Consider the following 16,304-nt stretch of genomic DNA (forward strand, 5'->3'; position numbering starts at 1 on the left):
TTTCTAAGATTTTCTGATCACCTCAGTGAACAAAAAAAATTGGGATTAAAAAGAAGAGTGGAAGTAAATCTTCCTAAGTGCTTGCCTTTCTTACTGGGATACATTTGTTTTGACTTGATTAAGAACAAGAGTCTTTTCTTTTGTAAATCCCAATTCACAGCTTAAAATAAATAGGCACGGAATTTTACTTCAGATGAATTCTTAGCAGAACTGGATTTTTGTTGGTGAGACATTTAGCAAACACCCTTTAGAGACAAATCTGTCTCACCTTGGAGTGAGTGGAGTTACTTCTCTGTAAAGTGAATTGGATCAATGACAGTCTTCAGAAGAACTTACATGGAGGCGAACCTTTTTATGGGCTTCATAGGGCCAAAAGGTAGTAGTTAAGGTGGAAACTACAAGACTTTGTGATGCTGCACAAGATCTTCAATTTGTCTTTTAAATGACTCATACCAGAAAAACAAAGTCTCAGACAGCTCACAAAGACCAGAAACTCTGAGAAAGGATAAATGTACAATGAAATAACAGAATACTATGATTTTATTCAGGAAGAAATATCTAAGTATTATACCTTGGAAACAGCAGGACAGGAGTCCCTTCGGACAGTCTCTATGCCTTTTGCATCAAATACCGGGTCCTTCTGGTCCAGTGTTTCATACATGTAACCCACATACCTCTTTTTAGTTTGTAGGACACATGGCAAGTAGACCTGGAATGTTTAAAAAGAGAATTGACACACAGTATAATCTTCATATCCTTACACTTTTCTGGATTGCAACAGTCAGCATTCTTAATGCAAACGTACTCTCTTTTTTAAAAAAGACAAGAACTTTATTTCAGAAACCTTTCTCTGCTGAAGTAATGGTGTTTGAACTTTCTGTTCTCAAACATCACCTTTTTGAAGCCTATGCCTAAGACTGGTCTCCTTATACATGGATTTTTAGGGTTAAGGTCTCTTTTACCTATTCCCTGTAACCTCTGATTTCATTCTCAATTGTCTCAGTATTCACTGACCAGTTTTAGAAGAAAGAATGGGGAGTATTTGCTTCTCAATATTATTAGGACTGTCCCACATCTTCCTGGCTCTCTTGATAAGAGGGAGCAGTGAGTTTAGCAGGCTGAAGAGGACCCTGCACATAGGTGACTATGTGAGGCACTTCTTTACCAGATGCTCCAGCTTTGAGTCTGTGTATATTGAGAATTTTCCTGTCTTAGGAAGCCACTCTACAAGAAAACTCAGTATTTTGAGCCCCAGGACACATAAAGTGAAGCACTAAGACGTGTATTCAAATGTATCTCAACACCTCATTATTTTTTCTGGCCAATTCAGACTAATGACACAGAATTACCTCAAAGAAGTGGGAAAGGCCTCTGTACATCAGTCAGTGAGGAAAGGTTTCTGTCTTCCACAGATATCCTGACTTCTCTTGCTAATATTTTTTCTGCTGTATTTTCAGTGAAAAATGTCAATTTGCTGACAATTCTGACTGAACCTCTTGCATCTGGTCTGTACATTAAGAATTTCAAGAACATCTGAACCGATCACTAATGACTTTCCCAGGATAAACCTCCACCAAAATTAGTATCACATTGCCTTGCTCTTCTATAAAAAGCTTACTGTCATCAGTACTTTTTCCAAAAGCCTACTGAATGAATGTTTGTCATTCTCATTTTATATGTATATGTATAACACAGACATATCCTGAAGTGTGTGAAAGCTGACAGAAGAATAAACATCTGGTTAGTAGTTAATACACTGGAATCTCTTTAAGGGTTGGTCTACATTCTCTCTAACTGAGTTTGTTTCCTTCTATGTATATAATACCAAACTGAGGGAGACATTTCCAAAACTTAATGAAAAGGGAACTTCAAACTGTCTGGTGCTGGCAGTGCAACAGGCCACCAGGCACCCAGATGTGAAAGTGGGAGTAGCTCTCTGCTTTCAGTCTACAGCATTCTTCTGACAAGATCACTACAGCATTACGAAGGAGCTGGCAATACACCCACAAGAACAGTACAGTGCACGACTGTTGTTTATAATTACATCACGTTTAAGTCCAGAAAAATCTTTTATCTTCACAACGCTTTGAACTCAACACATTTGAAGTAAAACATTCTTCCTTTACCTTTTCAAACTTCAGTTTAACAGGTTTGGGGTTTGTCGCTGTTACAGCTTCAGCAATTTCTTGACCAATCTTGAAAGACTGCTCCTTAGTGGCTCCTTTCAAGAGTACAAACATGCTGCAAGAAATCAGACATAGGAAATAAGACTAAATTTGTCCAACGTAGTTTCTGAAGCTTATGAGCTAGTTTCCTGATGGCAAGGCAAAAACACAGTTATAAATTCTGTTCAATTCTATCATATTGAAAAGCCAAAAACCTGAGAAACTTCAGTATTCAGTGGAAAATTAGGAGTGCCAAAGGCACAATGAATGCTGAGGGCTGCAAGTGTGACTACTCCAGGCACTGCAAAACTTCTGAGTTCTGAGAGAACTGTAGGGATCTCTGGGTATATATAGTGCTCCCTTCACTATGGCCAGCAAGAGGATCTAACTTCCTTCCCCTAGAAGTTCTTTTTTCAGAGTATGTGTAACTACGACAAATCTACTGTCTTTGAGATTTGAAGTCTTTCACCACTTCTGGCTGAAATTGCACACTGGATTCACAAGTCATTAAAGAGGAACAACCAGATCAACTTTGTTTCTCAGGGCAGAGAAATGATCAGGCAGACTCATCATTTTATGCTTTGGTGGCTGCTTCTGAATTGCATCCACACATGAAGCTTAAAAGAGGTTTTCCTCTAAGCATCAGCATGCAATATCTATTTTCCAACAAGAATGTCATCAGGAACAGGCACAAAAACACTCATCAAAGAAGACTTATATTACTTAACAGCAGAAAAAAAAAAAAAAAAAATTCTCTTCTTCCTGTTCCATAACATTTCCTAAAGAAAGAAAACCCTCTAAGCGCTCTCTGAGAGTCCTAAAAGAAACTCCAGGAACATAAACATTCTTTACTTTGCATTATTTTGCAAGACAATAAGCAACACCCCAAAAAGGGGTCATGTAACCTTTTTCAGTATCATAAGTCCTTGTTGTTGAGACAACAGAAAAATGTATCTACAAAGAACTACTATGGTTTATTACCTGTCCGTATCTCCATACACAACGTGAGCACCCCATTTTTTGGTATCATTCACCAGTTTTATAGCACGCTCCAATGTCTCTCTGGCTTTGTGGACAATGCTGTCCCCAAGCTGCAATGTTAAAGAGAAATTGAAATTCTTTATTCTAATGCTGAAACTCTTAGTGAATACAGTCTAACCTGATTTGATCTGCTTATGAAAACTACTATATAGAGACACTGTATTATATTTCATGGCTTAAAAGAATATAATAAATTAAAAATAAGCTTGCTTACATCACACCATCATAGCAGGAATTAAAAGAAGAGTGATCAAATTATTACAAAAGAATTAAAATAAAATTTGGTTTAAACTTCTTCAGGCACATGAAAAGCAGGAGAACAAGAAAATACTGCTTAGGATTGCTTTATTCAGTGTTTGGGTTCTATAGACATGCCAAATCCAATTATTTTTTTTTTAATGGGAAAAAGAAAAGCTATACTTTTTTTTTTTTTTTTTTTAAAGAAAAAAGATAACAAATCCCAAAGTTACTACAAATAAAGAATAGCTCTTACAATGCTTCTCCGATTATAGAATCATAGAATGCTCTGGGTTGGAAGGGACCTTTAAGATCACCTAGTTCCAGCCCCCCTGCTATAGGCAGGGACACCTCCCATAGACCAGGTTGCTCACAGCTCCACCCAGCCTGGCCTTCAATGCTTCCGGGGTGGGTTAAATACATTTCAAATAATAATACTGTGTTATCTGTCTATACATTAAGAACAGTGTATTTTTCAGTTTTTCTGCATTTTTATCTGCAACCCTTACCTCAATACATGGCATTCTTCCAGAAAAATTAGCAGCAGTATAACCATATGTAAAATTAGCTATATATTTAAGACCTAACTGACGAGCTTCAAGCATTCGAGTTATAGCCTTGTCATGTTTGTAAGCCTTCATGGACTGTTTCACCATTATCCTTGTCTTCAGGATTTCTTCAAGCATTCTCGGCAGCACGCCCTTTCTTACTGAAGGCTGACATAAAGAGAACAAGGAAAAGAATTACATTTAAAAGCTTTGCCTAAATAGTTAAGAGTAGAAGCAAAACCTAGCATCTTTAGATAATCACTGATAAGAAGACAAATTAATGAGCAAGATGCCCTAGGCACCAATGGTTTAGCTCTTCATGTAAATATAAGTAACAATACAACAATACAAGTAATGTAGAATACAGGCAGAGCTCTTAAGGGCAGGATTAACAGCTTTTTGTTGTTCTCATCAGCTCTGCTAAAGTAATGTTTTGCTAACCTTTTTAACAAAAATGGTACTTAAACAGTTAACTCGCTCTATTAATTCTGAAAGCATCAGAAGGTGAAGGAACATTATCCTCTAAAAATTCTACAAGCATTCTTTACCTAAACTTTTGTTTTACATTAATTCATATATTTAATGTATGTTGATGACTGGCTAATTACTTGTAAATGCTTCAGGCCATATTTATTAATTCATTATAAATCAGCCAGCAATACACGCAGCATAAAATGAGAGCAGTATAAATCAAGTCAGGGAGTTTCATCTCCCAAGCCATGATGCTTTGTCTAGGAAAGCACACTGGTTTTCATCCAGGAGAAGAATGAAGTGTTATGTGCAGATAATTACTGTTTGATCCCCAAACTGCACAAGTGAAATATACAGTTTAATTATAGATGAAGTAAGTCTTTGGTATAAGAGAAAGCATAAAGATGACATTTTATTTTCTGAACTGCCATAAGTTCAGTACTCTAACAAGTATCAACAAACACTGGGAAATGAGACTAAGCCTCCCTCCTGTTCCATCTGCTCTTAATGCAGCCAAATTTAAACTGCAACATCAATTTCATCTTGAGCTAGTGAGCCAACAGGAAGTGAAAATGCCTGTCACACAGCACTGACATCATTACCTTGACAAAAGCCACACCACTGGGTGACACTGTGATATCATGCCTAATCTGGTAAAGCAAATCAGGAGGTACTCTCAGAGAGGTGCAGCCAAATTTGAATGCATCATATCTAATAAAAGAAAAATTAAATATGAACATCATTCGTTCATTCATTCATTTACAGCCCAATGAAGCAAAAACACCAACTCATATTAAAATGCGATAATGCCAGCAAGGACAGAATGAAAATTACAGTCTCAGGTATAAACAGACCATCATTTGAATTTTTTTTAGCTTCAAACAAAGCATTCAAGGAGTGAAGAAGTAATACATGGCTAAATTCCACAGAGGGTAATTTACCCATCCCTTCATTAATGAGTTATTTCCAAATGTTGAGTTAGTGGGAGCAAACAATCGCACAGCAATCTTGTATGGAAGCTACACATGCCTACCAAGTAACACACTGCATATATTTCCTTCCTATTAGTTCAGAATTTCAAATCTGAAACTTGAAATTCTGCTGATGACACCCAGTAATCACTGCATACATCTTTCTTTTCTTCCAAATACTATTTTATAAAGGTGATTATAACAAACAGTAGGATTTTCCTTTTTCCCCAATTAAGAGAACTACTGCTAAGATCAAGAAGAGGCTACACAGAATAACTAACTGTATCTTTTCATTTTGCATCGTTAAGACAAGAGTGAACTGCAGTGGTTAAAAGAGGACAACAACAACTTATGAACACACTGTGGAAAAATACTAGTCCTGTTTTGAAAACAGATAATGGATTTATACAGTGTTTCAATTTGTTCTGAAGCAATATTAAAAACTAGCATCACCACAGTAATGGAATACATGCCCATACATGCACAAACACACATTACTACTATTGTTATGCACATACATACACCCACATGGTAAACCTTTATCATCTCATATTTTGTAACAGAAAATGGGGCTATTCATATACATCCATGATTTCCAACAACACGTGAGGGTTCTCAGTATCTTACAAAAGATGCTGACATCTCTGCTGAACCAAAGCTCATAAGAAACAAAAATAACTTACTTTCCTAAGTTTTCAACAGGTCCCAGACAGGTAGAAAAGCAGTAGTTGTATGCGATCACAATGGAAGGATACAATGACTGGAAGTCTAGTACAAGAACAGCATTGCTGTAGAAGCGGGATTCGGGCTCCATTATTAAGGGAACGCACTGAGGGGCTTTCATTTGAGCTCGCTGCTGGATACTGGGTGTCACAGGGATGTAATTCATTGGCTTGGCAACACGCAGCATCATAGATTCCACACGATACTGTAAAAAAGGGTGGATACAGACATTATCATTTCAAAAACATAGAATAAATATGGTTATATTAAAACTATATAAGTATCTACTTAGATTTCCTGAGTTTAGTGCACATCTGTTTTTGAAAATAAAGAGCAATACTCTTATTTTTCATGCACACTTTGTATTACATTTAATTGAACTTTTTTTGTGTTTCCTCATCATTTAGCCATACCCATTAAAAATGAAGTACTTCTGATTTATATCTATGTAAAAAAAAAGCATCCAGTTCAGGATAAAAATTAAAAATCCAACAGGCTACAACAATATTATACGACCATGTTACAATCAGTGAATGAATTTGCTAATCTACATTTTAGTCAGACTTGCAAAACTGATATAAAAAAAGATGTAAAATGAAGCTGATTTGTTTACCATTTGCTTTAGGAATTTGCACAGAAATTTTATGTAAGCAGTCCAGAAAACAGAGAAATGGCATTCAAGTTCTGTAAGTTAGTACTTGTGTCTCCAAGGTTGCGACTGTGCAAGAAAACTAGAATATATTTGGCAGCAAAAGAATCAAGGGAGGAATATGTAAACCCATATCTCAAGTCGCCTTTTGGACTTAAAAGCTTTGCAGTGGGTATCGTGCTTTCTCCCTCATGATGCTACAGAATAGTATAGGAAGAATAAATTTAACAAAGACTTTTAGATATTGCAAAGGGATATATGTGGAGGCTGCCACATTAGAGAGAAATCAGCTCCAATTATTTATATATTATTCAATATTTACAAGCACTAAGACTACGTAATCACTCACTATATCTATTTTCAATAAAAAAAACAAAACAGCTGAAAATTATGTACATAGATGGCAAAGGACTGAAAATCCTGAAAAAACAATCCTACACAGTCCTAAAGACCCCCTGCTTTGTCAGCAATTAAATCACTATTCCAAAGCCCTTTGCCTGATGTATTATATACTCAGTCATTGTACTGAACTGATTCGGTAGTTTCCTTAATTTAGATACTCTAAATGAAATTACAGAGCCAATAGCTTTAAGAAGATCCTATCACCTTACAGACTGCAAAGTGCAATTGTACTGTAGCATAAGCCGTTATTGTCTCTGTAAACTTGTGTATGCAGTGATGGGCTCAGATGTGTGAAGAGATGGTCGGGGTGTCAATCTGTGCAAGAGCTAATTTTTTTTTTCTTCTATTTTTCAGCAACTTCTTCAACTACCTGACTAATAATCCACACTATGAACATCTCATGTTAGAATTGTTTAGTAAACTATGGAATATTCAAGACAGCTTAACAAGAAAAAAATGAACTTCTGAAAACTCTTGTGAAGCTTAATAAAAGACACTTAAAAACATGCACAAAATTAACTGAAAACCTTCCTAGCACTATTTAATCTTAACATCTTTTTTAGATAAGGAGAAAAGGAACATATTCCTAAGATGCAGTGATAATTCTGAGTGAAAAAAAAATAAAAATCTCAGGTGACTGGGAGTTGTTGCAACTTGCCATTTTCGTGAACTAGAAAGTTTCAGTGGTAGAAAAAAAAAATGCTCACAGAAGGAAAGCGAAAAGAACAGTCAGGATAGAAAATGCTGCATGTTTCTGTTGCTCACTCCCACTCACAGCCATTTGAGAAAATGACAGGCAGAACAGTCTTTGCAGGCTGCAATCATGATAGTTGAAGCGTGACTACAATTGGCAGTGTGCCAGTCACACCCTCCCTGTCCCTAACTGCATTTCTCTTCCCTTACTCCAACAGCAGCACTTATTTTTTTTGTAACACACTATGCCAATTCCGAGAGCTGAACTGTCGAATACCTATCAAACACTCCTTTCTCCCCACCTTCAGCTCCCCATCAGCAAAAAGTTAAAAAAAAATAAAATAAAATAGGGCTGGTATAGCTCTGCATCAACAAAAACATGCACAGGGTTAAAAGCTGACACAGGCAAGTGCAGTCAGGGAAAATAGGTGGCAACATTTTAAAAGTGGCTTTATTCACTTCCATTTTTAATTCGTTAAGGAAATGCAGCCTCAGCCACTCTAGTTTTTGGCTGGCTTAAGACATCAGCTGTTTAGGACATTCGCTTCTAAGTTGTCTTTCTGTTGACAGAATTTGGCAAAGTAATCAAATCCTGGTCAGCTAGCGGTCTATTAAAACAGAAAGCAGAAAGATGGTAGGAAAGACAACAGAAGAGCAAACACATTAGTGAGAACAGGTCTTGCATTTCAGGTGCTGTTCATGTCTCACATGAAGCTATGAAAACAGCCAGGACAATCAGAACCTGGGCGAGGTAAGTCCTTCTAAGCCATGGAGACTCCTGGTGCCCAAAGGAAAGAGCAAAGTAAATCTGTCCTGCTTCCTTTTCTTTTGATGTCAGCATCAAATTAACAGAACTATGCACCTGGCATTACATCTGTACTTCATAAAGCAAGAGTGTTTCCTGTCTTACTGTCAAATCTCACCCAGTGATCTCCTGCACAGGAGATGTCACTTATAACACACACAGAGTTGTTCTGCCTGCCGTGGAAGAAAATCATCTCCTCTCTAAGATATGCTTTATTATCTCACTTGATATCTTAAAAAGTGCTCATTTTCAGACTCATGTAAGTGTGAAAAATATCAACCCACAATAAAAATTTAGTGTTTCAAAAGTCCGTAGAGGAGATTCACTGGAATAATTACATTTGGGGCACTCTTAATTATTTTCAGTAGCTATTTTTAATATCTAACACCAATTATTCAATCCATTCTTATTGCTTTTGCGTTGCCTTTCTTAATATTTAATTTTCACATTATACAGAACAGTGCTCTGACCTTATAAAAATACTTACAGTGGCTCTAAACATATACTAATGTACATAAATATTTTGTAACGACTACTTTGCTTTTGTGAAGTGTAAGGAAAAGTAAATCTTACCTGGGAGCCTCTTGTTAAAACATGTAAGAACTGAATGCCAAAAAGTCTTGCCATTTCACTTGTTCTGTCGATCAAATCCAGTTTTCGTAACAACTGGAGGTTCCCATGGACTCGGCTAACATAATGATCAACCATTTTCCATCTGTGAAAGTGAACACCTTGTTATATAATTAGGAGAGTGCTGCTCTAAGAAAAACGTATTTTGATGACAGCTTATTACAAACAAACAAATAAAATGTTCCTTAGGATGTTTTCATACAGTTCTTTCAAAAATGTGGCACATGTACACTTACGTATTCTAAAGATACACACAGAATGTGATATAGTAACCTACTACTAAGGCACACTGCAATAACATGCTATACTCTGTTTTCCTTATCATAGAATCATAGAATTGCTCAGGTTGGAAAAGACCTTAAAGATCATCAAGTCCAACCACAACCTGACCGTTACCTATATTATCCTAACTCAAACAACCCTCTGCTTAATCACATCCCTGAGCACCACATCCAAACGGTTTTTAAACACATCCAGGGATGGTGACTCAACCACCTCCCTGGGGAGCCTATTCCACTGCTTACCAACCCTTTCTGTAAAGAAGTTTTTCCTGATATCCAACCTAATCTCTTCCGGCACAACTTGAGGCCATTTCCCCTCATCCTGTCACCTGTCACCAGTGAGAAGAAAACAACCCAGCTTTCACTGTAAGCACCTTTCAGATATTGGAAGAGAGCAAATAAGGTCTCCCCCTCAGCCTCCGCTTCTCCAGACTAAACAGCCCCGATTCCTTTAGTTGTTCCTCATGGGACATATTCTCCAAGCCTTCACAAGCCTTGTTGCCCTTCTTTGGACCTGCTCCAGCACCTCAATGCCCTTTCTGTGCTGAGGTGCCCAAAACTGAACACAGTACTTGAGGTGAGGTCTCACCAGTGACAAGTACAGCAACAGGATTACTTCCCTAGTCCTGCTCAACACACCATTCCTGATACAAGCCAGGATGCCATTGGCCTTCTTGGCCACTTGGGCACACTGCTGGCTCATATTCAGCTGACCATCAGTACACCAAGGTCCCCTTCTGTCAGGCAGCTTTCCAGTCACTCCTCCCCAAGCCTGTAGGGTTGTCTGGGGTTGTTGTGACCAAAATGCAGGACACTTGGTACTAATGAAACTCACAGTTTACCTTGGCCCATCAATCCAGTCAATAGAATCATAGAATCCTTTGAGCTCCACAGACCCTGCTAAAGAGCCTGTTCCCTTCTTTCCTGTAGCTCCCCTTTAGATACTGAAAGGCCGCTATCAGGTCACTTCGCAGCCTTCTCCTCTCCAGACTGAACAGCCCCCAGCTCTCTCAGCCTGTCCTCATAGCAGAGGTGTTCCATTCCACGGATCATTTTTGTGGCCCTGCTCTGAATATGCTCCAACAGGTCTCTGTCTCACCTGTACTGAGGACTACCTGGATGCAGTACTCCAGGTGAGGCCTCACCAGTGCAGAGCAGAGGAGCAGGATCACCTCCATCGACCTGCTGGCCATACTTCTTCCAATGCAGCCCAAGATACAGCTGGCTTTCTGGGCTGCAAGGGCACATTGCCAGCTCGTATCCAGCTTCCCATCTACTAGTACCCCCAGGTCTTTTTTGGAAGGGCTGTGCTCAATCCCTTCATCCCCAGCTTGTACGGGTAGTAAGGATCACCTTGATCCAGGTGGATTTGGGTTTGTTGAACCTCATGAGGTTCACCTGGGCCCACTGCTGAGGCCTGTCGATGTCCCTCTTATCACTCTGAAGAATTACTAAACCAGAAACTTTAGCTTGTCTTCATCTGTTTACATGCTTTTTTTGTGTGTTTTTGTTGTTATTTGTTTCTTTTTTTTCTTGAGTGGACTTTTGTGGCAATAACCTTTCACAGAGTTTGTTGAATTTAAATTTGTAATTTCAACACTAAACTAAGTTCCCACATAGTCCAAAAGTACTTAAGATATCAAACGTGTGTTATGAAAGACATTCAAATCAGTACTCACACTAATATGAATTGCTGACATGACACAACACCAAAACACTCCAAGGAAGAGTGAAGCCCACTGTGATACATGTCATTTACAGATATTTTTAAGCAGCTATAGCTACTGCCTGAACATCTTGTACACTGTTCTGTACTATTCTTAAGCCTAGCTTGGATGGCATGCACTGCAAAGTAAAACAGAAACCTGCCAGTTTGTTAGAAATCCGTCTGATGAATCCTATATACAAAATAAAGATCCTACAGAACTTCAAAACAGTACTCTATTCAGACATGCTCGAACTGCAACTTAAAATTGCTTTGCTATTTTAAAAAGAAAAACAAAAACATCATATTGAGGGTATAACTATACAATAGAACACATCAGAACTGCAGAGTAAACAAGGTCATGTTGCTGGATGTAGATTGTTCTAGTGCATCAGCTAAATTGTTTATTTCTCTCTATGTTGATTTTAGCTTGTATTTACCCTTATGCTGAGAATCTGGCCTTAGAAAGAACAAACAAAAATCTCTTAAAAATGGATTACCTGTAGACATCCGCCTTGTTATCAAACCAGTCAGACAGGACTCGAAAAGTAAATAGAGGAAAACGTTGATGAAGAACATGAAAGCCCACATTTTCAAAGGTGTAATTCATTAGATTCACCTACAAAAATGCAGAGGATGTGTTAACATGCACAAAGTCTTTCACAGTTAAGGAAATCTTTACTTCTAAAGAATGCTAACAACTAATTTATTGCCTTTTTATTAGTATTATTTGTTACCTAAGTGTAAACATCTATATCTAACTATTTACAAGTCATAAAATAATATCCTTCATCAATTGAACAGACTACACAGAATTAGAGATCACGAAGACTGGGTCTGATCAGAACAAAGTCTTTTAAGATTGAATCAGCTGAATGTTGAATGTGAAGTTATGAACAGCAGAACAAGTAAGTCTGAGAACTCAAAATAAGTACTTAATTTAGTACAAGTGCTGTACTAGCTGATTTGTTAAAAGAGCTAAGTTGGCTTCAGTATTTTACGTTTTAGTGACACACAAAATCTATTCTCAAAGAGTAGGAGACAGATCTGAAAAGGTGCACAGAAACAGAAAGGTACATAAATTGCATTAATTTTCAACAGTATACAATAATCAGAAAAGCATAAATTCAATACATTAAACTGCTTTTAAACATTACCTCATTTCTCATCATTCTCCAAATATTTAAGATAATTCTCCCAACAATATTTATTTCACTCATTGTATCCGACCCATATTCATCCAGCTCAGCTGCGAATCTGTTCTCTTTATTATCATCTAATGGCATTAAAAGAAAATATATTGAGACAAGTTAGAGTCCAGTCAACATTATCCCTCTGCTCATTCAAAGGGCTTTACAAAAATAATACTAATTGTACAAGATTGCTAAACAAAATTTCTCCAAGTTTTTCCACTCTTTCCATTCTCTGAAGATAACTTTCCGGTTTCACTGAAATGGTGTCCATGGCAATGTATTCTCCATAGTGAATATTTTGGCTAAGCAACGCTGATGTGACATGAGAGCTAGCTGCAAGTTTATTAGTGCATAATACACACATGAAAAGTGATTTCAGCCCAGAAAAAATTATATCTCAAGGTTTTACTTCTAATGTTTTTACACAATTACCAAGTCATAGGAGAGAAAACTCAGCACTTTTTATTCTGTGAAAGCAAAGCATTACAGTGGGAGGAGGTGCACGTAAGTTCTAGATAGCACAAATGAGAGAAAAGGAAACATGAAGGAACAAATGCAGAGGCAGAAGTAGCAATCTGACTTTCTGTAACACAGTGGTGATTTCCCCATAAGAAAGATAATCTTTTTCCATCTTTTCTTTTCTTTTTTTTTTTTTTTTTTGATACATTGAAATATTGTAACACAGGAGAAGACAGTCTCTGGTACATATTCCTTGAAAATGTCATTTGTTCAGAAAACCTGAAGCTACAGGTTTGGTATTCTTTCCTGAAAAATCTAACAAAAGCGAGGAACTTACATTTTACCCCTTTTTTTAATTTATTTTAAATTGGAGGCAGAAATTACCTCAGCATTTTTCTAAGACTGCCTACTTTCTCCAGCGTTACTCTGGTATTTCTCTTCTGACTTCCTTTGGAGATGCATCTCAAGCTCCCTGCATGTCTTGCTGGTAAACACAGGTGACTGAGGATACTGTGGTCACAAGAGACCCGCTCCCCCATCAAGCAAGGGAATTTGCATACAAGGTGCATTACAGAATTACAAAAACCTGCAATGTCTACAACTGGCATGGGGAATACACCACAGAACCATCTGAGCCTCTTTGGAAGGAGGATATTTTTCCTACCTTTCAAGTGTGTGAGATGAAATAAAAAGCAGCCTCCCCTCATCCTATTCCCTACTCTCTGCTGTTGAGTGGTGATGCAAAGAGGGAAACAGGAGCACACAGTGCACACAGAAAAAAAAATGCCACTCAGTTCAGGCACAGTACTCGCTTATCTTGCCGTGTGTTCTAATGACTCATGTACAGTTCACTTCTAAATGGCAGAGGCAGCACCAGACTCAGCCAATAAAGCCAAACCAGAGAGAAGTCCAGCTTTCTTTAAGTTGAAATCACAGGAAAGGGAAGGATAAATACCTTCCATCTGTATTTCAAAAGGAAGAAAGAGCAGCATGCTGCTTGATGGAGCACTTCCTGTTCTGAAAATGCAGTATGTGAAGAAGGGATGGAAATATGAATCATAGGGGGTGGAAAAGCAACAGGAACACAGAAGGGGTAAAATCCATGGACAAGGAGGCCACAAAGAACAGAGAACAACACTTGTACATTTATGGTCATGCATGCAAGCCCACACTTATGGCATGACATTTTAGGAGGAGCTCAGTGTGAAAATTTCCTTATCTTTCTCCTGTAGTTCAATGAAAAAAAAAATTACTTACATCACATACCTTAAAATAAAGTATTTATAAGAACTAGTGTTAAGTGTTATGTATTCCACTTCTGGGGTACATTTAACACCTGGCACAAGAACTTGTATACTATGAATACGAGTGCTGTGAAGATCATGCATATGTCATGCAGGTTCATAGAACCTAGGTTCATAGGTTCTCTTTATGTCCAAAGATATTAAGACTTACAACTTTATATTCCTTCACTGTAACTGAACTCAAGTTATGTAGGACTCAATAGCTCCAGGGAAGGAAGCCTGATTCTGAAATACACAGAGATATCACCAAGAACCACACAGTTCCCAGGGAGGTAACCTTTCTTCTTTGAGGAACTTTTCATGCATATTCCACTTTCAGTAATTTCAACAACAGCTTGCTATGAAGCTGTGTACTAAAGACAGCTTTGTTGATGTAACTGTTGATTCTGCAACAACTGAAGTGCAGGCACAGCTGTCCTGCAAGACAAGAGCTGTGATCCTGTCTGAGAACAGGAGACACATTAGTTACTGAATTGAAGTTAACAAACTGCCCTGAGCTGAAGAGACAGATAAGTCACATTTCCAAGTAGTGCAGGAAGCCCTTGTGATCTTTGGAAGCTTAAGAAACCTTTGAGTGCAATACTTATCATTAATCTCACAAAAGATACTGCTAATCTTGAAGCGTAAGGGGCCAAAAGGTTTTCTGAACATGCTTCAATACATCATAAGACTATATCCAAAAGTACTGTTATTGCAACCACTGCATCACCTCAACTGGAGCCATCAAAGAAATTCAACAACAAGGTTTGTGCAATTAGCTGCTATTCCTGCAGAACAAATTTTATGCTGAAGTGGGAAATTCATGACCTTGGATGACCAATTTACACATGAACAAAGCACTTAAAAGTCCAGCTGCAAACAACTTTCAACTGGAGATGTACATTTATTCCTATATTTTTTTGTCCCTGAGTGGTCTCTGTAACTCAGACATTTTCTAAACAAGTCACAGTTATCAAGACTATATAAAGATTTTTAAAGTATAAAAGGAGCCCAGAAATGCTCAAACTTCAAGAAAGAAGTGAGTGAAAGTTTTTAATGAGACAATCAGAGGCAAACACTTCTGATTTCATGGCTGCTTAGTACAGATCTTCAGCAAGAACCCTGTGAAACTTTTGCAGTTGTTTTTGATTTTCAAAATCCTATCTTCCTCATCCACATCTTTTTTTGACAACCACAAAAAGCTACAACAAATTTTTTAGAAAATTTTTACTTCATAAAGCTACTGACTCTTCTCAGGTCAATTTATTTTTTCAGCTGTTCAGTAATCGTAATCTTCAGAATGACAGTTTACATTACTTGGCTAAGTGTAGACAAAAAGATAACACTTTCCTTGATAACTTTGCTCAGGTTTTCAAGAAAGAAAACAACACCAAAAGGTATACAACGCAGAAAAAAGAGACTGGTTTTCAGTGATGAGCTGAAAAGTTTCATCACCTTTGTACTTCAGGCTTTCTACTTCGGGATGCAGTAGAATATGCAAAATGGGATCCCAGCAAGAAAACACACAAGTATTCAAAAAGAGTTTAGAGTCGTGCATATGGAACACACCCAGAAGTGGAATACACAAGACATTTCAAGATCCAGCAGATATTGAAAACTGCTATCTTGTTGGTATTTATTTTTTTGTAATTACACCTATACCACAACAGCAACAACATAAAAGAGGCCTTTTTGAAAAATTACTCTGCATTCTTTATTTATAGATTTCAACTTTTTTTTTTCTGGTGTAACTCAGCTAAAACCCTATATAGTAACTTACCTGGCACACGAGAAATCATCTGGCATAAATCAACATTTAATGCAGCAGCCCTCTGTAAGAGATAACCCCAGGAATGCATCTGGACTTCATAGCCTAACAAAATGTCTGGGTCATATCTAGAGGGGGGGAAAAAGAAAATGAGCTTCATATTATTTAAGAAAATATTTTCCACGAGCAGAGTATAAACAGGAATTTACTCTAATTATGGTCAAAAAAAGGATTTTTGTAACAAAAAAACTGAAAAGAAAAAAGATATTTTCATTGGGAA

General features: G+C 37.5%; 1 protein-coding gene across 1 annotated transcript in view; it reads right to left on the reverse strand.

Moving 5' to 3' along the window:
* REV3L (REV3 like, DNA directed polymerase zeta catalytic subunit) overlaps positions 1-16,304 on the reverse strand; it is a 112,712-nt gene that overhangs the window by 6,190 nt on the left and 90,218 nt on the right. Inside the window, exons 19-28 of the mRNA XM_042884841.1 lie at positions 16,037-16,152; positions 12,479-12,597; positions 11,822-11,940; positions 9,279-9,420; positions 6,117-6,361; positions 5,065-5,173; positions 3,953-4,159; positions 3,147-3,256; positions 2,127-2,241; positions 572-709 (exon numbers count right to left, since the gene is read on the reverse strand). Of these exons, the coding sequence (XP_042740775.1) occupies positions 572-709; positions 2,127-2,241; positions 3,147-3,256; positions 3,953-4,159; positions 5,065-5,173; positions 6,117-6,361; positions 9,279-9,420; positions 11,822-11,940; positions 12,479-12,597; positions 16,037-16,152 (1,420 nt within the window). The remainder of the gene's footprint in view (positions 1-571; positions 710-2,126; positions 2,242-3,146; positions 3,257-3,952; positions 4,160-5,064; positions 5,174-6,116; positions 6,362-9,278; positions 9,421-11,821; positions 11,941-12,478; positions 12,598-16,036; positions 16,153-16,304) is intronic.

This window comes from Lagopus leucura, unplaced genomic scaffold, assembly GCF_019238085.1.
Source record: "Lagopus leucura isolate 7727_CA_CO unplaced genomic scaffold, USGS_WTPT01 Super-Scaffold_73, whole genome shotgun sequence".
Lineage (NCBI taxonomy): Eukaryota > Metazoa > Chordata > Aves > Galliformes > Phasianidae > Lagopus > Lagopus leucura.